This window comes from Synchiropus splendidus, chromosome 1, assembly GCF_027744825.2.
Source record: "Synchiropus splendidus isolate RoL2022-P1 chromosome 1, RoL_Sspl_1.0, whole genome shotgun sequence".
Classification (NCBI taxonomy): domain Eukaryota; kingdom Metazoa; phylum Chordata; class Actinopteri; order Syngnathiformes; family Callionymidae; genus Synchiropus; species Synchiropus splendidus.
In genome coordinates, this window is record NC_071334.1 from 53,195,850 (window position 1) to 53,221,100 (window position 25,251).

General features: G+C 41.4%; 2 protein-coding genes across 2 annotated transcripts; one reads left to right on the forward strand and one right to left on the reverse strand.

Annotated features, from left to right (window-relative positions):
* Positions 1–499: 499 nt before the first annotated feature.
* On the forward strand, positions 500–9,666 carry LOC128764538 (O-acyltransferase like protein-like). The gene is made up of 17 exons (XM_053874371.1): positions 500–581; positions 966–1,099; positions 1,854–1,932; positions 2,375–2,510; positions 2,674–2,867; positions 4,182–4,391; positions 4,465–4,567; positions 4,688–4,789; positions 5,905–6,061; positions 6,173–6,252; positions 6,313–6,396; positions 6,462–6,663; positions 6,766–6,952; positions 8,233–8,375; positions 8,440–8,534; positions 9,385–9,588; positions 9,639–9,666. Exons 1-17 carry the CDS (start codon positions 515–517, stop codon positions 9,664–9,666), a joined length of 2,205 nt encoding a protein of 734 aa, XP_053730346.1. The 5' UTR covers positions 500–514.
* Positions 9,667–13,275: 3,609 nt separating this feature from the next.
* On the reverse strand, positions 13,276–20,984 carry LOC128764584 (O-acyltransferase like protein-like). Its single transcript, XM_053874511.1, has 15 exons — positions 20,858–20,984; positions 19,558–19,691; positions 19,254–19,332; positions 17,634–17,769; positions 17,279–17,472; positions 15,832–16,041; positions 15,665–15,767; positions 15,038–15,139; positions 14,791–14,956; positions 14,634–14,713; positions 14,439–14,549; positions 14,226–14,349; positions 13,983–14,169; positions 13,457–13,599; positions 13,276–13,374 (listed from the first exon to the last, which is right to left on the reverse strand). The coding sequence occupies exons 1-15, from the start codon at positions 20,982–20,984 to the stop codon at positions 13,276–13,278; spliced, it is 1,995 nt and encodes a 664-aa protein (XP_053730486.1).
* Between the last annotated feature and the right edge of the window lie 4,267 nt (positions 20,985–25,251).

The window sequence follows — 25,251 nt, forward strand, 5'->3', positions numbered from 1 at the left end:
ATGGACAGGTTTGACCTTAAATTGATTTTAAAAAAAAAATTGGAAACTGCTGGCACACTAGGAACGAAAAGAAAGAGAGGAAAATTTAAGAGCAAAAGAATTTCCTCTCTGTTCACTTAATGTGACAGTGAATCGCAGAGTGACTGTTTCCCAGGCTAAATTCTTGGGGCATCAAGTCGCACAGGGCCAGATCTTGTCCTGAATCCCCATCATTTCTCAGCTGTTCATTGCTAAAAGCTTGAGCTCCCGACTCTCTTTATACATGTCACTCACCAGAATGATTATCTTCCTTCACTGTGAAACTAAACTCCATGCTGCAAATCACTGACCTGATGAGCAGCACTCTGAACTCTTGCGTGATAAATTAACTTTTTAAAGGGTAATATAAGGCCTTGCTTGACTAAACACCTGATGTAGAACGATGGCTGTGACTCGCTCAGTGCTGCTGCTCACAGTTGTGAGCTGCTGCTCTGCGCTGGCAGAACCCCAGATGCAGAACATCTCAAGCAAATGCATGAGAGACACAAACTCATTTCTCTGGGACCTGAACCAGGACAATCCAAAGGAATACGCTGTCATGAGTAAGTACACAATAAAAACTTGTCAGAAGCCATGTGATTGGATTCATCCTTAAGTACAGTTTGGGACTGATAGGTAGGTTGTTGTAATGCATTCATGTGAGGATGTTATTAACACTTGAAAACAAAGATTCAATTGTGATAGTATGAAATTAATATCTCAGTCAATAGTGAATTGGTGTGTTTTAAGGTATAATTATTATTGCATGTTGGAAATATACTATAGCTGTCGTCAGAATTGGAAAATGGGAACATGTGAACTGGATGAGTTAAATAGTGGATTTGGGAGTTTTTGCACTTTCCAAAAAATTCAAATTTTAATGGAGACTTCTTAAAGAAAAACAGCTTGTAGCATGTCCTTCAGTGATATGTTTGTCATCTTTACAGTGTATGATTCTTACGGGAAGATGGGAAGCAACATGGTCGGAGGCAACGTAAACCAACCTGGCTTGATGTCGGAGTGTCGCTCTGCTCACACTCCTTCCTTCTCTGGACAATACTGCAAGGTGTCTCTCACTCAGGTAACTAAATCAAACACATAGAAATTATCAGGTGACATCCTGATTTTTTTGAGACGGTGATTATTATTTTCATTTGAGTGTCATGATCGCCAGGTGAGTCTGACACTATTGCAATGTCGATGACAGTATACAGAAGACTCAAACAACTTGAGTAAAAGTTAACAGTAACTTTAATACAAATAACACAAATAATAAAAATCCTAAAGAATAGCTGCTTTAGGATTCACAATAATTCTGAGAATCCACCTCAAAACGTATTATAACACAAATACTATCACATTGCTCTGCACCTGAGTCTGGTGGCCCATCAACATCAGAACAAGGTGAAGCATCTATGAAGCATTTGAATGACAAGTCCACACCACGTGCTGTGGAAAGTGGGGTACCTGATGCTGCCCAGTCAGTTCCCATATGTGACTGCACCTTTAGTGAGTACTAGTGAGAACTAGGACAAGAGCTGTTTATAGATGATCAAACTGGAACAGCACCTTCTGGATCAGCAGCTCCAGCAGGATTCAGGACCCTCTCTCTGCTTACCCAGAGCAAACCTAGCTCTGACTCCACACTCTTGGTGAAGGCCTGGAGACCAAGGGTGTATTTATCCAAAAGGTTGGGACCTCACATTAAAGAGTGGCTTGCAGCCGTTCAACCTGCCTGACTGAGCTTTTATTATTGCAGGTTATTCTACATAATTTTGCATTTGCAGTGCAACAGGTAGTGACTACTGTTACTGTTAAATGATTTTCCTTTACAGGGAAAGGTTTTCTATTTTGTGGGTATTTGTGTTCCTGACTCTTGCGAAGATACAGATGCACACATGCTGGTGCTTGAAGGTAAGATGGCCATTGTGAACGGCACGTGTGTGATATGAATGAACTCACAAATTCTGCTTTTAAGATATAAATAGAAATTCTCATTGAAAGTTGTGAAAAAAATTCTGAAATATAGAAAGAAGCTAACTTCATCTCTGACTGCTGACGACTGAGCAACTCATTTAACTTAAATTACTTTCAGGGGTAATTTTGTATGTTTTTATGTTACGGAATACTGCTGTGTTACAGCTATTACTAAAAGAATGAAGTGTGACATACTTTTGTCACGAAAACAAAAGATGGATTGATGCCACAAACAATGCGATAAAAATGTACAGATCATTATAGATTTAAAAATGATGGTTGAAGTGCCAAAGTCCAAAAATTTGTTTGACTACATCAATATTTTCACAGCATACGACGCAGCCGCCATCAATGTTTTAATTCTGTTTTTGCATTTAAGGGAGACTGAAGTTCAGAGAGATCTCCCTCATTCCGCCTTTACCATCTGCACTCATCAATGATTCTACGCAGCATGTGGTGGGGACACATTGTTTGTCCAAAACTGTTCACCCTGATCCATCAGGAATCGCTTGTCTGTAAGTGAACAAATGTGAAAACTGAGTCATATTGCTAAAACTAGAGCTCAGCGATGGTGACAGGAATCACATGATATTGTCCATATTAAAGTTTGGAGCCTTGAAAGAGAGAGAAAAGCCCTGGATTCAATTATGTGTTGTTTTTTTTCTTTTCCACCCACAGGGTCCTTTGTTGTGTTTTGGTAACACTTCCTCTTGCTGCTACCCTCATCACAGCTGTGAAGAATGAACAACTGAGGAGGAAAGTCCCTGCTGCTTTGGAACCTCTCCCTTTGGTTGAGGGACAACCAGTTGGAGATTTAAAGATTAACAATACCTCAAATTGGGGAAAAGATCATTGCAGTTTAAAAGAAGCCAGTAAGTTGGGGGTAAAAAAGGAAAATTCACATTACCAGCTACAATGAACAGTTCTATTAAACTTGGAGGTTTAACAGGCTGAAATGAGATACGTGAAAAACATGACGAAGGTTAATCCTGAAACACAATTTCTTGCACCTGTTTCCAAATGCTGGACACTTGTCTTTTCTCTTTGCTTATACACAACAACAAATGCATCAACTACAGTGTTGCAGCTGCGCCAATGGCAGTACTGCCAGTGGTTAGTTGATCATCTGGTTTCCCTCTCACAGACGTCTGTGTGAGGAATTAATGACGTCTGTGGCGTCATTAATTCCTCACACAATCTGACTCCAGGTCAATGACTTTCCCAGTCCTCAATAGTGCAGTGCCACTTCTGGACCTGTCCCAAGATAAGATAACAAGCTAAGGTGCAGGTCACAGTCTTTATCTTGGTCATGTCATATAGTAAAAGTCACCCCTTTATATCGGGCAGAAGTGTCGCCCACAACAAAAATATACAAATACAACACCAAAGACAATAAATCATGGACAACAGTTAGTCCTTAGACCCTTTATAATAAAGAGCACACTCAACAGAACAAAATGGCAAATGAACATGCAGATGACTGACCTATTTGAACACACCTAAAGAGTCAAATCCAGATAACCGTGTTCCACAGAATGTTTTGCATTCTAAGACTAGGTGTCCTTTGATGCTTTCAACAACTAAGCTTTGTGGGCAGGTTGATGGGCATGTTCACAGGTCTTTATCTGGTGGTGCCCTGGATCCAGTGTTCCAGCCATTTATCACAACATACCGTCACCCAGCGATGGCCCAGTCACAAGTGACTCAGACCTGGGTGTGTCTCTCACTGGTGGCTCCAAGAAGAGCCTAGAAGATGCCCTCCCCTTTCAGCCACAGCCAAGAGCTGCTTCTCACAGTGATCACAGTGACAGCTACTTCCTTCATTAAAGTAGAACAAGCTGTGAAATCTACTGCTCACCTCATCTGACCACTCTCCAGCCCAGTTCCACCGCATAGCTTTCTCCTTCCATCGCATGTTTTTTCTTATTCGCAACAATAACAAATAGAAAACTCTACTGAATGATGGCAGTTGGTTGCTGACTGGTGGTTTTGACTTCGAAAAGCATAGTGTGGGATTGAGGGCTTAGCCCACAGATCACCGCCCAGCCAGAGATGTTCGTTGGTTGGAGATGGCAAGACGTGTGTGATTCCAATTGGAAAGCTCAATATATACAATATATACATCTAATCAGTATTTGACCTCTGAAGCTATGTTTGTGGTTTTTTTTTTTTGGTTTTTTTTCCAGACCAAACCAATGCAAGTCAGCAGGATACTCTCAGTCATTGCTTGCAGCAGTTTCTTCAGGCCTTCTCCCTGCAGACAACAACACAGGGAATCTTTAGCACTCCGGCCTCTGTCAAGGCCTCCTATCCTTCCTTGAACGGCATTCGAGCACTTAGCCTTTTATGGATCATTTCAGGACATGCTTTACGTCTCATTGAAACAAGCCTTGTGGGTATGACTGCTGTCCAAAAATGATCAATAGCCATCTGACTGTTCTTGATCTAACAACATGTCTCCAACCACAGATAACAGAAGCACCTTGCAAGCATCTGAGAAAACAAGTCCCCTGCATGTGTTTACTGACAGTGGGAATATCTACCTGGCCGTGGACTCATTTTTGCTACTCGGGTGAGACACCTCATTATAATATGGTCTTGTTTGATTTTAATAATATTTGATCTTGTTTCTGACATCATGGTACATTGCAAAGCTGCTCAATGAAGTTTTGATCTGGTCTTTGTGTTTTAGAGGTTTGCTCAGCGCCAAAAGTCTCCTAAACTCAATCCAGAGGAATGATGACACCATGAGCCCCAGTCTTGTGGCAGATTACTACTTCAAGAGGATCAGAAGGTCAGACTCAACCCTTTTAGCACCATCAGGCACACAGCCTGGCTGCATTTAAACAAACCACACTACATATATGAAGCCTGATATAGTTACTACCTGTGTCTTCACATTTGTGGGCGTGTTTCTATCAGTGAAGCCTCATAAAAGCAAAACGGTGTGCGCAACTGTCTAGATACAGCCAACATGTCTGTGGCGTGGACATATTTGTGAGGGAGTCTGAACTCTAGTCTGTAGTTTGTAGTCTGTAGTCTTATGACTGTAGCAACAGTGGGTCTTGGCTGCTGCTGGCTTGACAGTTGCGTCCCTAGAGTGTGTCTTAAAAGACAAGATTGTTTCACTTCTACCTGCCTTCGAGCCACTAACTACAAAGACTCGCTCCTCTGATGTTTCAGCTGAAGGCACTGCTCCTCTAATTTCAGCGAACCACGGAGTGAAACAATGACAAGTGCGCGAGTCTGTCAACACGTGTCACACTCGTCATCATCACTGTACTCAATCGACATGACAAAGATCAGATTTGGATGTAAGAAATAAAGCAGTGTCGGAGCAGAGAGTGACTCATCTCTGCAACCTATGGTGAACTGTAGACTTCACGTACTGTATGTACTAGGATAATCTTTATTTTGATAAACAGTTGTGTTTTTGACCAAGAGAGAAAATATTGTGATCTGTTTCAGCACTTGTACTTGCTGTGAATGCACCTCGCTGTAGTAATCTGAAAAGTAAAGGTTAAAATGCTTGTGACGTTGCACTGTTTCTATGAGGGAATGTTTAACTTTACAATCTGACAAAAAGTGATGCTGCTTCAGCTCACGGTGAGTGAATGATGGAGCCCATGCTTCACTGTCCCCATCATCATCATCGTCCTTATCATCACTGTTGCTTGTGAGATGAGGAAGAGTATCACCAGTGGGTCAGACAAACATCTGTAGTTATGTGATTCAATATGGCCGTTGCCTGGTCACACCATAACATATCACTTACAGGTCGATGAGTGAATTTGCGCCCATCCCAAACTCGGGGTCACACTGAAGATTGACCAAACAACCAAGATCAGTTCAAGACGGTGAATGGTAGTTAAACCACAAGTAACCACAGTTGTATTCTCTTCATTCTAGGATACAGCCCCTGCACATGTTTGTTCTTCTACTCTATGTAGGCTTCACCTCTGTGTTCAGTGGAGGACCTTATGGGGATGTATTACAACACCAATGTGGCAAATACTGGTGGACAAACCTGCTGTTGATTAACAATCTATTTACAATCCGATTATCAGTAAGTTGATTGAACTAGACCAGTGTGCCAAAGATGTCGTGAATTTTAGTAAAAACAAAGTTGATAACATCTGTTTTTTCCCCTTTTCCACACACTTTCTACTCTTCACAGTGCCTACCTTGGACATGGTACCTCTCACTGGACATGCAGTGCTATGTTACAACGCCTCTGCTGATTCTTGCTCACAGAAAGTATGTTACCTCCATTGGAAAAGGCTGAAGTCGTGTCTCATTGCTGATTTTATTTTTCAGGAACAAAGTTGTATTTGTTATCTTAGTGGTTGGCTTCCAGATTATGACTGTTTTGACTGGATTTTTCTTCATAGCAAATGCAAGGTGAGATGACTTTCTAAGAGTAAGTTCTCCAAAAGAGCCACTTGGTGTCTTTGTTTTAAATATAGCCAAAAGCGACAAGCATGGCATGAGTCAAAGGTGTCTATGTCTGAACAAGGTCTAACTCGATCAGCTTCTCTTTTCAGATCAACGGATGATTTCTTATTTTTCTACTACTATAAACCGTACTCCAGATGTGGACCCTTTGTGATAGGAATCCTGTTCGGAATGTACTTGAAACTACGGAAGGAAAGCTTTTTAAAGAAAAAGGTGACTCTCATGAAAAGTTCCTAGCAGGGATTTTGAATCCAAAAACCATCTGTAAAACAATGATTATTGACTATACACTGTGTTGTCTGTGTTTCATTATAGTGGCAAGCGGCTCTTGGATGGATGAGCTCGTTGTCAGTCCTGGCGCTGGTGGTAGGACTAGGCTTTTTCTTTTATCTTGATCCAGACCGTTCAGCAACAGGCCCGGCCTTTTACCATGGACTACACAGAATATTGTGGGTGACGGCTCTCAGCTGGGTCATACTGGCCTGCGAGGAGGGCTATGGAGGTACTTTATATGTGTCTCTATTTCTCACCAGAGACGTGTAGAAGTCCTTCCTAAACTAAAGATGCGTGCAATGTTATTCTATGTAGCAATATCTATTTCGCCAGTGTGAAAAAGTGGTCAACTTGAGACTTAGTGGTGAACCAAGAACCATTTTATTAAATGAAAACAACACAGGTAATCTTGCAAATAAAGGGTTGATCAAACCTTGCTTTTTCAAAAATCTGCTCTGTCAGCGGCAGCTTCTGTGAACTTAGTATTATCCTTTGTTACTTCCTGTGGACTCAAAAACTGAGAGAAGAAACAGTCAATGTGAGGGTAGGTCATTAAATACCATTTTGTTGTCAGTCAGTTTAATCCACCTTTGGATTTCTGTGAGTACTGGATCAACTTTAGAATGTGTTTTAGCACTAGGATGTAGAAGAACCATGGCATTAGTGAGTGAACACAACAAACAAGGTTGGCAGTCACTAGCTACAGCCATGAGTAGATTTCCTGAAAAACACTTTACTTTCACTTGAATACATTTCCGTGAAATTATTTTGTAATTTATTATTATTTAATCCAAACTTATACTTTCTTTTAGGATATACTTTTAACCAGGTACATTGTTCTGTAGCTTAGTCATCTTTGTACAATTAACTTTCACTTCACCTCAGTAGATCCATGAAACCGAATCAACAACACGACAGCATTGTCACTGGATAACTGGTGGCTGACATGCGCCGGTTGCTCCTCAGCCAGAGAGGATGTGAAATACCCGTGGTTCCACATTGGGTCCTTGTTTTGCCTGGCAGTGTACAAAGTTCAGTGACACTCATCCCAACAATAATGTAGAAATGCAAGACAAATATTAGTTTAAGACATTTATGACCTTGGAATTTCAACTCCAGTTGCATTAGGTGCAAGGTGTCGCTCCTCTTCATCCACACCTCAGAGATAACTGTCTATATCGTACTGCACATTTTGTCAAATCATCCTCTTTCATTGTCATTCTAATCTTCCCACGTTCTTCTTTTTGTTTGTCTTTGTTTTTCAAATTTAGGAAACTGTGTTCTGAACTGTGCTGAATATACGCAACATTCTGTTGTTATTATATATTGTCAAATTTTAGTGAAATTGTCAGTGAAGACAGTTGTATCAATCGAGAAGCTAAGTCATATAATAGTAACCCAACAGTGATGTCAAGTAACATTTGAAACATCTGTAATTCATCAGTAATGTATCAGAAAAATGAAACATTAATTTACAGAAATAATGATGGAATTCTGTCTTCTTTCCAGGTTTTATCACGAGTCTGCTTTCACTGAAGTTCTGGGTTCCTCTTGCAAACCTAAGTTACTCCTCCTACCTAATTCATCCCTTCATTATCTATATATTCATTGGCCTACAAGAAACTCCAGTACACTATTTAGACATCAACGGTGTAAGTCCTTTTTTGTACGCACAACAGATTCGCAGATGCATTGAAACTGTCTATCTCTCTCTAGATGTATTTGTTCTTTGGCCACGTGGTGCTCACCATTCCTGTGAGCTATGTTCTGACTGTGCTGGTGGAGAGGCCTTTCATTCTCCTGAAGTGGAAGTGAAAATCAACAAAGGTGTCATTGCTACTTCGCTTTTCCTTTCATCAATGTTAACTTAGTTAAACCTGGATTTTTGGGTTCATTGTTTGATAACGGTCAATTTTTCCTTCAGTCAATCGACTTTATATTTAAAAAATAATAATAATAAAAAGAAATTAAAATATATTTGGTTCCTGGTTTCTCTTGACTTCAATAAAGTGATAATTGTCTCTTATGGATATTTATTCAAGAATCTTTGCAAGTATAAAGTACAGTATGAAGTTGACACTCTCTCTGAGGAAATCTCAGCGAGCAACCACTTTAGTCACTGGACGGAAGGGGTACACAGGAACATTTACAATGACACGTAGAATGTAGCAACAACCTTGATCATCTGTGAGACTGTCAGTCTGCACTCTGAGTTCTGAAATCAAGGAGGAATGGTTAGTCACAAAAATGGAAGTAAAAAATAAAAGTAAATAAGACTAGACGGTGCTGTATATGAATAAACAGCTTGTGAATGCACTGTGCGCCACTGCGACCCTGACTGGATTTGGATGGAGGCAGAAATGCGTGAAGCAGTCAAAGGCGGTGCATCAGAAAATCTGAGTTTTTGGAACGTTAATGGTCTCACATTTGTCACACTTTTTACACACTGAGAGGGATATGGCGCAAAGGAAAGCTTATCTTGGAGCTCATCTTGGAGCCTAGACTCATTCAGGATTTCTATCAGGAGAACCCCACGAAATCGGGAAAGACGCCAGGTGGCGCATATTAGAGGCAGATGTAATGTTATGAGCCCCTTCGCAACCAGTCTTATTTTTCTAGACAACTTCCTGTTCTTGCTGTTTCTCTTCCTTTTTCTTCTAGGATTGGGGGCTTCTCCCTCTTTTCCCACCAAGCAGCCTCTGCAGACACACCTGATCCCACTCTACCAATCCCGCTCTCCCTTCTTAGACACCTGACAGAAGTCAACCAGCGCCAGTGTGTTGGTTTTCCCTCTCCCTACTATGACTCTCCGTGCCTGTTCTCCTGTCCTGGACTTCTTGTGGATGATACTTTTCCATACGTTTTGTGAGGTTTTGTGTTTGTGGGTTTTCTGACTGTTCTCATTTGTTTTGCAGTGTGTCTGCTCCTCTCCCCCAATCCTAAGGACTTCTTGTTTGGACTCACTGTGCCTGAAACACTGGTTTTGCCATTTAGTTAGTGCATTTGGACACTCTGTGTATTCACCTTCCGTTTGAGTTTTGTTTTAAGTACGTTGCCTCCCTTTTTTGTAGAGGTTAAGTGTTTGACTTATTAAATTTTGTTGAAACTGTCTTCTGGACCTTCTTCTCGTCCCTGCTGCATGTGGGTCTTCTGTCACAAAACGTTACATGCACATTCCAAAACAATGCAAAATGATCAACCATGAAAACCGGTACAAAAAAATAAGGGATTCCTCTCTCAAAACTCAGCTAACTGGTCTCCTCTGTTACCAGATATTTATGGACTTTTTTTTTTCTTGCTAAAATTGCACAATTCGTCAGACTAAATACTTGACAAGCAAAGAATGTTCTGTCTAAGGCAGCTACGGAAACTACGACTGCCAACGAAGTTGCTGGTGGAGTTCTACACGGCCATCATCCAGTCCATCCTCACCTCCTCTATCACCGTCTGGTACAACAGCGCCACCTCCAGGGACAACAGCAGACTGCAGCGCATCGTACGTTCTGCTGAGAAGGTGATCGGTTGCAGCCTGCCACCTCTTCAGGACCTGTATGCCTCCAGGACCCAGAGACGTGCAGATCGGATCAGTGCCGACCCTTCTCACCCTTGACATGGACTGTTTGTTCCTCTTCCCTCTGGCAGGAGGCTACAGTCCATCCAGACCAGAACCTCCCGTCACAGGAACAGCTTCTTCCCCTCGGCCGTCAGACAGTTGAATTCGTGAACAGCCTTGTTGTTATTTTATTTTATTTTATTATTTATTTACCTTTTGACTGCACGTTATTCCAAAACACCTAGTTGGTGGGCTCCCCACTGATCATGGCAATAAATTTGATTCTGATTCTGATTCTGAGATGGCACCAATGTGATAATGCTGAGGAAAACTGCACAAAAACATGACTAAAACATTTTGCAAGATTTAAAAAATAAACAAAAACTCCCTCCTCTTTGTCGCGTTCCACACCAGAAGATGCACTACTTGTTTTAGAAAGCAGAAGTATCGTCCAATTTCATGTCGTCTTGCTGCGCCTCCATGGCTTGAAACAAAACTGCATGCAGGTGAATCACCGTGAATTCTGGAGACAGGTTTCTGGGTGAAAGATGAACTCACATGTGACCAAAAATATTAAAACGAAGTGGCAAAATCCAGATATGAAAATCACAATAACTTGCTCGTGGAACTTACGTGGTGCATCCAGCCAGACAAATGAAGAGACGGACCAGGTGAAGACGGCTGCAGCCTGAAGAGAGATTCACTTCTCTTTCCTAAAAACTCGCGTTTTTATTCTCACCAATTCAATAATTGTCAAAACTTGGCTTCTTGATTGTCTGTTTTCCATGTCATCCTATTTTTTGAGAGCGGTGTTGGACGGGGGTGTATCATTTGTAAAGTCAACAGTCGAAACAACAGCAAAGTTGCATTGATGATTCATTCATTCATTCAGTCAGTTGATTCAAGATGCCTATTATTCCGGAGTGTTAGTCAGTATTGTAGCCTTGGAGTCCACTGGAATAAATAAACAATAAGCAGCTCTGGAATGAAAAAAATGAGTAACTCCAACTGTGCACCATGACCTGGTCAACTCACTGAAGCCACTTTCACACTGAAGGAACCGTTCAGGACTCTGAACAATTTATAGGAACTATTACCTTTGAAGAACCATTCTGCCCACCACTGCAGCAGAGGGTTGCTGAGACACATATGTAATGTGAATAAAGTATAATGGTGAGCAATGAAGCAACATTTTTGATGTTGTCAGTCCCGTGTTTGTGACGTCGTTTGTAGGATCATCTAGAGATCCCATGATCCTGACATCCCAAGATAATAATTGGCATCTAAATAAAGATATTGTTTAGATACACATGTCAATTAATTGTACATTTTGTGAAATTTAAAGTAAAGTGTATAGTTTTGACCCTGAGAGATCATCTTGTGTAAATTTGCCTCATGATGAAGGACTTGTACGGCTTCTTGCAGAGTCAGGATGTTCCTGAGGGAGACATACAGCTACCTGGGGAAACCAGCTACCCTGAATTATAACTGGTCCGACCAGCTGTGATCCACCTTCCACCCACCAGCTTCCCTCCTGCTAGTGGTGTGCATGCAGGATAATGCAGTTTAAAGTTCAATTAATCCTGCATGTAGTGCACATGGCAAAAAAAGCCACTCCAAATTTAAGATTTAGGATTCAGCGAGAAAAAAAAAAAAAAACAGAAAAGGGTCATCAAAAGCATGATAAAAAAAAAAACTCAGATTAGCAAACTCCTAGACACTTAGTTTCTACACCTTTGCATGTGGTAACAGAAGAGCAACAGAACACAGGTCCTCTCCACATATATCCTACAAACTTACAGCGCTAACTACATTTGTAAGAATGGGAAACATGAACACTCTACATTAACATCCCAAAAAGATAATTCACATTAATACACTACAAGTATCAATTTTACAGCTCACCCCTACCTCCATAATCCTTTACTCCAAAGCCAGCCTGGATGGACTGGACATGCTGGATTTGAGCATAAAATAAGAGAAAACATCTGGTTTTAAGATGGTTTGAGATAGTGAAATAAATGACTGATGAGTTGTGATGTGGCTGTGTCTCATGTATTTTGATGAGACAGGATCAGTGATGTAAAATATCATATTTTAGCAACTATTTACCTAATTTGCCTTCCAGTCTATAATCGACAAAAAGACTGGGTGATGCTTGACATTTTAGTGAGAAGTCAAACACCAATAATAAGAAATCCATGCTTAGCACAAGATAAATTACCTAACACTTCTCGATCTAAATTTCTGTAATGTGGTTAAAAACCACAAAATTTCCAGTGCATTGAATGACGCCGACCTGCTGATCTGTAGATTAGCGAGGAGCGTATAATTGCGTGAGAGTTGGCAGCCCTGCCAGAGGGTACTGAGCTACACCCCTATCTGGAGCCCTGGCTGCTGTTGGAAAAGGGTCTCAGGGTCTGCGCTCTGCTTGTCGTCCTCATGATAGTCTGCCATCGACTTGGAAGCGGGGTTGTATGGTTTGCCATGGCAGGCTGGTGCTAGTGCAAAGCAGGCCTTGCAGTCCCTGCGTGGTGCTCTGGTCCCAGGCATAGAGAGCATCAGTGGTGAAGGTGAGAATCTAACAAACCGTGACATCATCGGTGGGTGTGTCGTCCTCTCTGTTTACAGAATCAGTTATGCTTTGTTTGCTCAGACGTGACACAGCTACATGAACCCGGACAAGGAAAACATATCGCCAATACACACACTTGTTTCATACCAGACGCATCCGACATCATTGTCTTAAATAAAATCAAATGATGTGAGTGAAGCAACAAATGCTTTCAGAATACAGGGATGGGGTGGAACGATAGCAGATTTTATTAAGGTCTTTTTAGTTGTCAAAAAACAGTCATCGTCATTTTCTTAGATGTTTTAAACTGGTTCATGGCAAAATTGATTACAGTTGCTTTGGTACTTGTCAGATCACTCTTGAAGTTCTCAAAACTACTGGTTCAAACTGCACATCATTGTGTCACTTGTGCATCTGTTTAGTGTCACTTCCACTTCAGAAGAATGAAAGGTCTCTCCACCAACACTGTCACCACATAGCTCAGGACAACGGTCAGCGCCACGTGACCCACGAACAAATACATCTGGAGAGAAACATGGTAGAATGTTAGACAGAGAATTATCTCTAGACAGACAGAGATAATTCAGTGTTTTTAAAAGACTCACAAAGTTGATGTCTAAATAGTGTATTGGAGTTTCTTGCAGGCCAATGTATATGTAAACAACCAAGGGATGAATTAGGTAGCAGGAGAAGCTGAGGTTTGAAAGAGGAAGCCAGAACTTCAGTGAAAGTAGGCTCATGATGAAACCTGGAAAACAGACAGAATTCCATGGTTATGTCTGGATTTCATTTCGGTGCATCCCTACCAGACACCACACTCTGAAAACTCCTGTATCACTTTTCTGGGTTATTTTTGTGTTCCATTAAAATTAAGGGTTATGTATCAAGAGACTCTTTACCAAAATTCTTGGGTTGTATCACGCAGCAATCAATGCTCCATACTGGGGTTTCTGAAAATCCTGTTTGCTCACAACATTGTTGTGTGTGTTTGCACTCCATTTTTTTAAACAGATTTTGGTTAAACCTATTAATCTCCAACAGTCGACCATTTATTTGTTGTATTTTTCAGGTGAGTATTCTTTAAGTATTGGAGTAGAGAAGTTCATGTTAACTGAAGAATCCTCTCCGTACCTCCATAGCCCTCCTCACAGGCTAGTACGACCCAGGTAAGAGCTGTCGCCCAGGCGGTTCTGTGTAGTCCCTGGTATATGGCATGTGGTGCTGATGGATGGTCTGGTGTGTCCTGGAGGGCGTAGCTCAACCCCACCACCAGAGCCAGGACACACAAGGAGCATATCCATCCCAGAGCCGCTTGCCACTACATCGAGTCACAGGTAGTAAAATGCAAATCCAGAGATTTCCATTGCAACTTACCTTTTTCTTTAGAAGGGTTGCCTTCCTTGTTTTCAGATACACTCCGAACAGAATTCCTATCAAAAATGGTCCATATCTGGAGTAGGGTTTTTGGTAGTACAAAAACCCAAAATCTGCCGTCGTGCTGAAATTAAAATGGAGAGAGCAATCATATATGTATATTGTAAGGATTTGATTTTATATTCAAATCTCAAAGATCATCTCTCTTCTTACATAACATCTGACCAAAAGACAGGTAGATGTAGGAGTGCTGTTAAAATAGATCCAGTCAAAATGGTCATCAGCAGCAGGGTGACCACCAAAACAGCAAATACAACTTTGTTCCTGAGGATAAATAAATAAACATATTGAAGAGAATGAATCCAAACAACCATAAAGTAATTTCTAATCTGGTGGAAAAAAACATACTTTCTGTGGGCAAGAATCAACAGAGGAGTTGTGGCATAGCACTGAAAGTCCAGCGATAGGTACCATGTCCAAGGTAGGCACTTGGGATGACATTGAGCTATGAATGAACAAGATTCAAAACAATCCTTGTCAAATGATTCTTGTTGCTCTGACTTACAGATAAATCACGAGTAAATAGATTGTTTATCAACAGCAGGTTTGTCCACCAGTACTTGTCACATTGAAAAAATATTGAAGGTAGTAGGATCAGAAACGGGCCTCCATTGAACACAGATGTGACACCTTCACAAAGCATAACCACAAACATGTGGAGGGGCTGTATCCTGGAATGGAAACATGTTTTCAGACATTAAAGGAACCATAACATGGGATGAAATAATGTTGCTCATGTCACTAAATCTGACCTTCTGATTCTCTTGAAGTAGAAATCTGCCACAAGACGTGGACTCATGGTGTCTTCATTCCTCTGGATTGAGCTCAAGAGACTTTTGGCGCTTAACAAACCACTACAACACAACATGGAATATTTAGAGTCGCACAGTTTTGGAGCACGATAGTCTTTTTTTCTTTCTGCTTCATTGCCAAAGGGCCACAGTCGTAGAGTGCAGCTGAAACTTGAAAAGCACTGAGATAGCGCTGACGTAAAGCATATTTCAAAAGACTATAAAACACGTCATCAGATCAATAAAACAGCTTTGATCATTCAAGAATTTAGTTTGACTCAAAGCAAAAAAGTTTTCTGGATTTCAACCGAATACCACATTCCACAATTCCCGACCAAGTCACAGCCAGCAATATTAATGAACGATGAGCCATAAATGTTCATTTGATTTTGTGTTGTATGTCTTTTATTGAGTCTAGTTTTCCATTTTAGTTGATTCAGAAGGAAGAAGGAGCGTGAACAGCAACAGGGAGAAGCCATGCAACAGAATGAGGAAAGAACACGAGGTCTGTATAAGTTCGTAGGTTATGAACGAAAGAAAAAGTGAACGTGGCAAAGCAGAAGGAACAATAGATTTCTGGTGCCTGACCTCAATAATAGAAACGTGTCCACACCCAAACCGTTGGGTCCTCCCACTGTAAACACATGCAGGGGGTTCGTTTTCAAAGATGCTTGTAAATCGTTCGTGTTATCTGTGGTCGGAAGAGTGTTGTTAGACAAACATATTCTTTTTTAATGGGCAGGAGTGGGTCATACCAGTCGAGTAAAATGATGGTATGTTCAGAGAATGTCCTGAAATGATCCATAACATGCTCAGAGCTCGGATGCCGTTCAAGGAAGGATAGGAATCCTTGACTGATGCTGGGGTGCTGAGGACTCCCTGAGTCGTCGTCTGAAGAGAGAAGGCTTCCAGAAACTGATGCCAACAGCGACTGAGGAAACTCTTCTGTGTTCTCTTGTGTTGTTCTGTAAAAACATGCCATCAAATTACATGATTTCAAATGCCAGATATAAAGTTCCTGTATGAATTTAAAATCAAACAAATATTTGAGCAATATCCAAAATAAGGCTCCCAAAATGTAACTCATTTTTCAGAATATGAACTAAGATCCAAGTTTTTCGGGAGTACACTGCAATACAGATGGAACGCAAGGTTTCTTTATTCAATACTTTTTTTTTCATTCAGAGCATTTGTCTCTCGTTTAGTCCATGTTTCCATCAATTGGTCCACGACAGTATGGTTCGGGTCAGTATGCTGTTTTCAGCGTTTCCACTGGGGTCAGAAAAACCCAACACATTCCATCCCATTTTTTTGGTACCTCTTACCTTCGGTGCTGGAGGGGTCTGAAAAGAGAACTGTCGCTGGTTGGATGAGAAACAGTGCTTCATTGAGTTGTGACTATGTGTCTCTAAATTATTTTCTCGGTGACTGAAATTTTGTCGTGGCAGAGCTACCAGCAATTTCCGCTGACAAATGGTGACTGCTAATATGTTTACCTCTTTAATTTAGAAACAAAAAACAGCAGAACCCATCTGTTGCAGTCTGTCATTGATGTCTGGGATCAAATACATACTAACAATGTAAACAAAACACTCAGAAGTTTGTTCACATCGTGTTGCTTTCCCGGTGATGCCACTATTGGCTAGCTACTCTTCAGTGTCAAACAGGGTGATGTTGGGACCCACACAACCTGCACCCAGATTTGAGTCGGATACACTGATCCCAGGTCTGACAACACATGTCCGACAATGACAAATGTGGCTGATGGACAGGTAGAAGTTGGAGACACGGTGAACAATTGAATTAAATGTTTATCAAATTTGACGTCTTGAAATGGTGAGAAATGTGTAGGGTACTCTCCTATGAACCAACAGATCCCAGTTGACAAGAAATGAAGTTTCCTGAAAACTAATAGTGTAATGTTCACAAACATTTTTACATTTCTTCTACTTATTTAGAAAAAAAAAACACTTCTTTTTCTCGAATATAACATAAATTTATAGCTACAGAGCTCAGTGTGGACTGGGAATGCAAAGGGGCTCTGTGGGGAGAAAGACACGACATGACGTGGACTGGACGTTGGAAACGCTGCATTACTGGCACTTTCATACTGTTTCCTGCTGAAGTGCTTTTTGCAGCCTGCAGTCTGAATTAATGTACATTTTGGAAACTTGTAATGACTAGGCAGAATTTTAAACTTACTGTCTTCTCGTGTATTGCAATCATCCTTTTGACAATTTAAGGAAGAAGACATGTTGAAGTTTCCATCGCTTTTCCCCTCATCCAAGCAGAAAGGTTCGACTGCTGGAGCCTTTTCTTTGCTCTGCTGACAAGTCCTCACAGCAGTGACCAGCGTAGCAGCCAGAGGAATTGCTACTAGAACAGCACAAATGACCCTATGAGAGAAAATACGGATGGATTTGGGCTTCGCCTCTCATGCAGGCTCCAAAGATGCAAATGAAGAGATGTTAGAAAAGTTAGGTGTGAATAATTATTAAAATATTCAAATAAATCAAGGCAAAACAAGAGTAAAGACTTCTGGTGGTTATTTACTTACAGACAAGCGACTCCAGATGCATCAGGATGAACAGCATTGGACAAACAATATGTCGACATGACGTCCAGTTTCGACTCATTGACGAATATAGCTGGTAAAGGAGGAATGAGGGAGACCTCTCCAAACTTCAGCCTCCCTTTGAAGGCAAAATAATAAAACAAAACTAGAAGCTCATCCATTTCTCCATCAACATCCTGCACCAGAGACAGCTACGTGAATAACCATTAATATATATATATATATATATATATATATATTTGCTAGTGTTGGGTTCCTGCTGAGGAACCAGCGGTCTCACTTTCATGAGCCCAGAAAACTGTGTGCTGGCGCTTTAAATGGTGTATTTAATTTGAAGGCATTTCCCTGCACAGCATTTTACTGTGTTTGTGCTGCAGGATGCAAACTTTCCATGACAGATTGAAAGAAGCTCCACTGCAGACATGCTGCTGCAGAGTCAGCAGGGAGTTGGGAATGAGGGAGGAGGAGACGCATCACAACCAGCGGTGCTTCCTCAGAGCACCGGCTGTCACACGTGATCAGTTGTTGTGATCGGTCACGATCGATCGGAGCATCCCTAATATATTTATACATGTTTTGATCTTAACCTGACTATAGTCATGATAGATATCTCCTTTTTTCTAACTCAGAAACCCACCTGAATGTAAAAAATATTAACACGACTCTCACACAGCTCCTCTGGCGAGTAAACAACTCAGCCCAATAATTGAAACATGGATTTGGTTTTGACTTTTCCATGGATAAGTGGTGAGGTGATGAGAAACAAGTACAAAATAAGCTGTGTAAGTCCAGCAACTGTATTTTAATCATTGTAGACATATTAGACAAAAAAGTAAGAGCTAGGCCGGCGAAATGTCAAAATGTTGTTCAAAGACGTTTAACTTTGAAACATACACAACTGGGGAGGATTGGAGCACGTTCAACACCAATGAGACGTGGTCCTAAGACTTGGACCGTCATCAGATCCACAATCAACACGACTTACGTCACTTAGTTCCACATTTCACTTTGTCATTCTTTAACCGCTACACTGCCGCAAAGTCACGTGACCAGCTGTTCAGGTGAACCTTCCAGCCTTACATGTTTGTAGGATGTGGCTCTTTTCAGCAGCACAGTAAAACATTGTGGCTCTTGGCCTCTGACTGGTTGGCCCCCCCTGCACCACTAAGTTAAGATTGAAACATTGGAACTGATCACACATGTATAGAGCTGAGTCAAAGTCATAAATAAAAACATTCAAAAGTCTATCTTTGCAGTCAACTATTTACTCAATAATCCTGATGAAACTCTTAACTTGTTGACCCGCCTCTACCTCTCCCACTTTATATTAATGGGAAGCCTGTTTAGATGGAAAACCAAACAGACAGTAGCAGCTCAAGTTCTAGAACCCGTCACCGAAAAGGACCAAATGGGTTCATTTATCTCAAAGTAGTTATAGCAGTGGCCATCACTGTCCTAATACAGACCATTGTACAGTGAGATTTAATCACCTCCATCAGTGCAACATATGTTCAGAGAAACAAATCATGACTAAGGATTAAATCGGAACTGAAAAAGCTGCACAGCAAAGGTGTGTCTGCCTAGATGAGACAGATAACTTACCTTCGAGCATCAACATGTGCACCTCTTTATCGTCGCAGGAGTCAGGAACACAAACCCCCACATAGTAGAATAAATCTCCCTGAAATGGAAAAGTGGTTATTGACTCACTCAATAATGACTCACTCGTGGTTCACTAGTTAAATAGATGTTCAAGTTATGCTAAATAAGGGCTTTGAAGCTCATCCACAAAAACGCTGCTTTGGCAACAGGTTTATCTTCCAACCTGCTCCCACAGTCACCCATTGGTGGATCAGTTTGAGAGCCCTGTTCTGAATGGTCTGGTCTCTATGTTTGGTGTCATCACCTGAGTCAGAAACACCTGGCAGTATTGTCCAGAGAAGGAAGCCGTGTGGACAGAGCGACATTCAGACATCAAGCCTGGTCGGTTGAGGTTGCCTCCTCTTACGTTACTTCCCATCTTCCCAAATGAATCGTACACTATAAAAACATAATGCATTCATAAATAAGAGGCCTGCACAAGTTTTTTTCAAAAGCTTTTGAATGTATGAATTATGTACAACATTCATATTAATTAATCTTCCAAATTGTCCAGTTATTATAAATTAAAATAGTACAAAGATCATTTACTTCTTTGCAGACAAACCTTTAGAACACCATATGTTAACCTCTGAATAAAGTGAGCGCGTGTGAATGCATGTTTCTGCATTCAGAAATCCATAAAAACGTGAAGCATGTGGATGAATCTGACCTGGAAAATAAGTCTCTGCTGAGCCTTGTTGGTGGCATCACTCTATGCATGGTTCAGTTGTTATCCATACATTACAGTCAAGGCTGTACTGGAAGCCTGAGCAGCAACATTATAGTCGATGCTATAATGCACAGGGGAAAATATGAATCACGATTCTTATGCTCAGAATTCATTTACGATTCTCGGCCACAATAATTTTTTTCCTCATCAAGTATGAAGCTTATTGCGCACATGAACCTTGATAAAACAAAGCTGCAGCACCAAACATATGACTTTTGAGATGCTGATAAAGGTTTGTGGTCGGGATGTTCTGATCAGGGTTTTTGCTGCTGATCACAGATACCGATCACATGGATTGACAATGGATTTGGAATAAAAACGATGAGCTCTTCTGTGTACATGATGTGAAAACACGAACCATTCAGTCACTTTTATTCAGACTTCAGATTTCATTTTAATATACCTCTTCAAGTAGGGAAAAAAATAGAAAAAAAAAAACCTTGCAGATTGGATCAACTGTTATGTAAAAAGGACGATTGTAAAACATTTAATTCGTCATGAGACGTCACGGTTTGGTGAAACTCATGAAACTCTGCTATGTCCTTCACATATATACACACTGGCCACTTGTAGCGGGACTCAGATACAGAGAACATTCAACATTTGGTTGAAATGTTAATGAGCCACGGATCATTTGGCGACAGAGGTCATGGCTCAGATCAAGTTTGAATTAGAGCCACACGTGCCAAGCAAACTTTGTCGAATTGTTTTTTCTCTTCTGGAGTTGCAAAATGAATCCTCCCTCCCACAGCAGCCACATTTAACATGACAGTAATGTTCTGACTATAAAAGCAAGTAATTTGTAAACATGAAGATGAGCAAAGTTTTTACTTACTGACAACAGCAAAATCCTTTGGATTGTTCTGACTGAGTTCCTGGAGAAAAACATCTGTGTCATTCATGCATTTTTCCAGGGCAGAGCAGGTCACGATCAGCAGCAGCAACAAGTATCCTGAAGCCATTGTGACTTCTCACTCCAAGACAAACACACAGCAGGTTTAAGTGTCATCGGTTTATTCAAATCAACAGGTCATTCCTTGATGGAGTTTATGTTTAACCAGAAATCCATTCAAACCACCTACTGATCCTTCTGTGCACTGTCACTGAGGCGCTGCTGTGCGGTGACATTATTATGATTATCATTTATTTATCTATTTTATTTTTTCTTTCAAACTCTGCCCGGTACTGGGTCTATAAAGTATTGTGTCGATGACAGGTTTTTCACACGCATCCATCGGTAACACTGTGTACCCATGTTATAAGCACAGTGGGACACAAACTGTAGTTAGAGCAGTGGCCACGTGGAGCCGGCCTAAAGTTTGTGCAAGATGGAAGTATGGGTTTCTTCCTGCCGCCACAGTTTCCTCCCACCATCCAAAAAGTGACAGGTACATATCTTTCATGAATGAGCGCCAACATTTTTACTGTCATTTATATAATACATGAGCATATGGAAACCACCAATTAAAATATTTATGTTCACAATGAGAATCGGTAATAAATCATCATACATACATTATCACACATCTTCAGTGAACAACTGCTTTGTCCTGTTCAGGGTTGTGGGGACTCATGGAGTCTATCCCAGCAACAACCAGCCAAGAGGCTCTGTGTTGCTTTAATAATGTTCATCTTCATAATAATCACATCCTCCCTCGTCTGCTGTACTGCAGGACAGTGACCAAAAAGACTTTCAAAGAGAGGAAGACCAGAGAGGGTACTGCAAGTCCACATACAAATATACTTCACCCCACTGTTCTCCATTGACTGACAATATTGAGGTACAAGCAGCAGAGGACATCCCAGAAGAATAGTTGTATTTAATTGTTCTGTAATCGAACATACCACACACGTTGCCTGCATTCTACGGTACAGAGCGTACGGCAAGGGAAGATATTGGATGTTTACAACAAATGCTCAGCACCATCAGACCAATGACTGACCTGTTGGGGGATTAACCACTTGTAGCAGTTGCTGGTAATGGGAGGGCAATTCCATGTGATGGATGGATAGAAACCAAGTTTCATTTGGACTGTGACACTCACCCAGAAAATACAGTTCTGGCAGCTGTTGTGAGAGGAATGTCATGCTTTTGCCTCCGACAGCAAGGATGTATCTTCACCACCATTGTCCACAACTAAAGGAAGAAAGGTAAGTAAAAATCAGAAGGGCCGATTACCACCCAGCACACCTATGTAGTTGGTCCCAGAGCCTGAAGGTAAATGTAAACAAACTGACTGAACCTCATGTGAAAGCTTCGATATAACCTTTTTTATTCCCCACACGTTCTTGTGTTCACAGACAACAAGCCCCGAACATGTACACGACCTACAACTGTGAAATTGAATGCAACAGGCCATCAATGGGTCTGTGAGCTGGACGATTTTTAGCTTACAATAAGATACCGTTACTGCTGATGGCCTTTCTAGGTGACCCCTTGACGTTGATCTGTACATAGCCCAGCGTACAGCTGAAGTGAAGACAGAAAGACTCAAAGCTGCTGTGGAAGGTTCACTTGTAGTGGGAGATGATGTGTCTCCATGGACCACATTTGTCATCCGATGTGCGGTCACCTTAGTACAAGACCAAAACTGGGGGCAGCAGGGAAGTTTCTTTCATCAGTCAGGAAAGAGACGCAGTGACTGGCACAAGTCCTGCACTTCATAGCCAAGTCTACCAAAAGGCAGCGGCCTAAACTCAGAGCCAAATGACACGTTAATGAGTAAAGACTCCTCCACAAGAGAGCCAATGGCAGGGGTTGACTTCTGCTGCCAAAAGAACACCATCAAACACTGTTAACAGAGCGGAACAAAGCAAATGGACATCAGGGAGCAGAAAGAACACCATGATCAAATCGATCATCGATCAAATATCCTGTTTAATTAGAAAACAACAACAACAACTATGGTGCTCAACTGGAATATCTCAAATATTCCCTTTAGGTGGACCCAAATGTTTAGACTCCAACCAGCTATCTGCTTGGAGTTTTAGTGCACAGGCTTCCACGGGTCCAACCTGTTTATAAAATAGTTGTGGTCCTAATCACATTATCACTATTCATGATGCTTAACTTTGACATTACCACCGTTTTTGGTTCAGGATCTCAACCTACTCACAAACAACTGCAATGTGACAATAAAAACATTTGTTTGATTTTTGTGTATTTTAGAAATTGGATTTTATGATCAAACAATTCAACATTAATTACCGCAAAACACACACAAAACGTTCGAGATGTGAAGCAGGACCCAAGCGCAGTGATGAAAGAGTCACAGGAGGCACACAGCGGGTAGAATACAATAGCTTAATAACAATAATATAAAAATACAACAAAAAGCATCAACAAACCAGGAGAAATAAACTCAAGTCTAAAATCCCAAACGTCACTGAACCAGGATCAGTCCACAACAGAAAAAGTCCAACAAAAGGCGTCACCAAACCGGGAGATGGCATGCGAGCAGAGTCTGTAAATTGAGAAAATAAACACAATTCTCAGTAGCATCGAAAACCCTTCTCATTTCTGCAGAAAAAATAAGAGAAGTTATTTAAGATGGCAGCGTCTGACTCCCATAGGGAGACTGCGCACTGACTGGCCTTGCCACGGAGTAGGCTTATGCAATTCGCCACTCGGAATCTGTCAGTCTTGAATGAAGATGGTTGAGAATCAAATACTGAAGAACACTGAAAAAAGAAATGTTTGCAAAAACCTGCCTTACCCGCATAAACCTCCGGTGTGGGGATGGTAGGTTCACGGCCTTTGGTAACCAGGTGTGCTGGGTCAATTGCAGAGGGAGCTGCTAGGACTGACGGAAGAGCAGCTAAGTGGCTCCAGGACACTCTGTACGGCTCTTTCAAGAGTACCGATTGGCCAGCACTGACGCCTAATGCGTTCTGTAAACCAGCTACCAACACAGGGTCCTGCTCATGGCCAGATGGTTCTGTCATGATTAGTCAAAGGACGGACCCAAATGCAATCAATGCAAGTCGACAGATGACACGTGAGAACAATATTAAATTTAACAATTTAATCGATTGACACAAGTAAATAAATACACAGACAAGTAACTATGAACAAAAGGCACCGGGAACCAAAGCGCGAACCAGGAAAAACACACAGGAAACAGGGAAGAATCTGGAACATGGATGCGGATTAGAATCACAAGCCATAAAACTGGGAGAACAGAAAACATACCCGGAGTTAAGCTCGACAAGGTGGCAATGAACTAAAAGCGCTTGGTGGCGGTGGCTATTCACAGTCGTACACAAGGGGTAAACAAAGCGGATTTATCTTCACTGAAAAATGAGACAAATAACTGCTCACACACGGAATGAATGGAAGGTTGGGAAGCTAGCGAGGAAGGACGTGAAAACAAAGGGTTGCGACAGAATAGGAATTCATGCGTGGGAGGAATTTTGAGAGGTCAAGGGCTGAAGCTAGAACACGGAAGTCATGGGAAGTGGAGAGGTACTTGAGTGGAGAGAGGAAATCTACCATCTGGCAAACATAGCTGGTGTCGGGAGGAATGTATCTGAGGAGGGATTGATAAGACGGTGCGAGCCAGCTGCATTTGCTTGTGAAGTTGAAGAGAAGAAACGAAAACAAGAGGGAGTAACAGAATAAAAACACGAGGAAGGGACGTGGAGAAAATACAAACAGTAGAAAAACAAACAGGTTAAAGTGCGGACATGACAATAACCTCTTAATTCAGTTTCTTATGTTTAGCTTTTTTTCTTTTATTTCTGTATTTGAGTCTGCATCTGCTTTCTCACACGTTCTCTGAGTTGAGGTCATCCTATTCTTCTCTGAACGTCAACGTCCAGAAAAAGTCTGGTGAATTGAGGCCGTGCTGTGATTACAGGGAGCATGGAGGACAGTTTGAGCAGCTTCAGCGATGTCATCTGGCAGCCGTATGTGTTGTTCTACAGAGAAAATGTCCAAAAGGTTCGCTTTCTGGGTCCATTGGTCTCTGACGAAAGATATACAAGTAACATCCGACTTACGACCTGCTCGACTTATGTCCACCCGTACATACGACCACAGCCAACAGATGCTTCTTATTTATTTATTTTATTCAATGTCTGGCACTGCAGCTCGTAGCAACCTGGCAACGCATACGACAATTATGACAGCACAGTATCCCAGCACCTCACCCTCACATGTAAAAACGCGACTTACGTCCAATCTCACTTACGACTGGTTGGTTGGAACCGGTCCGGGTCACAAGTCGG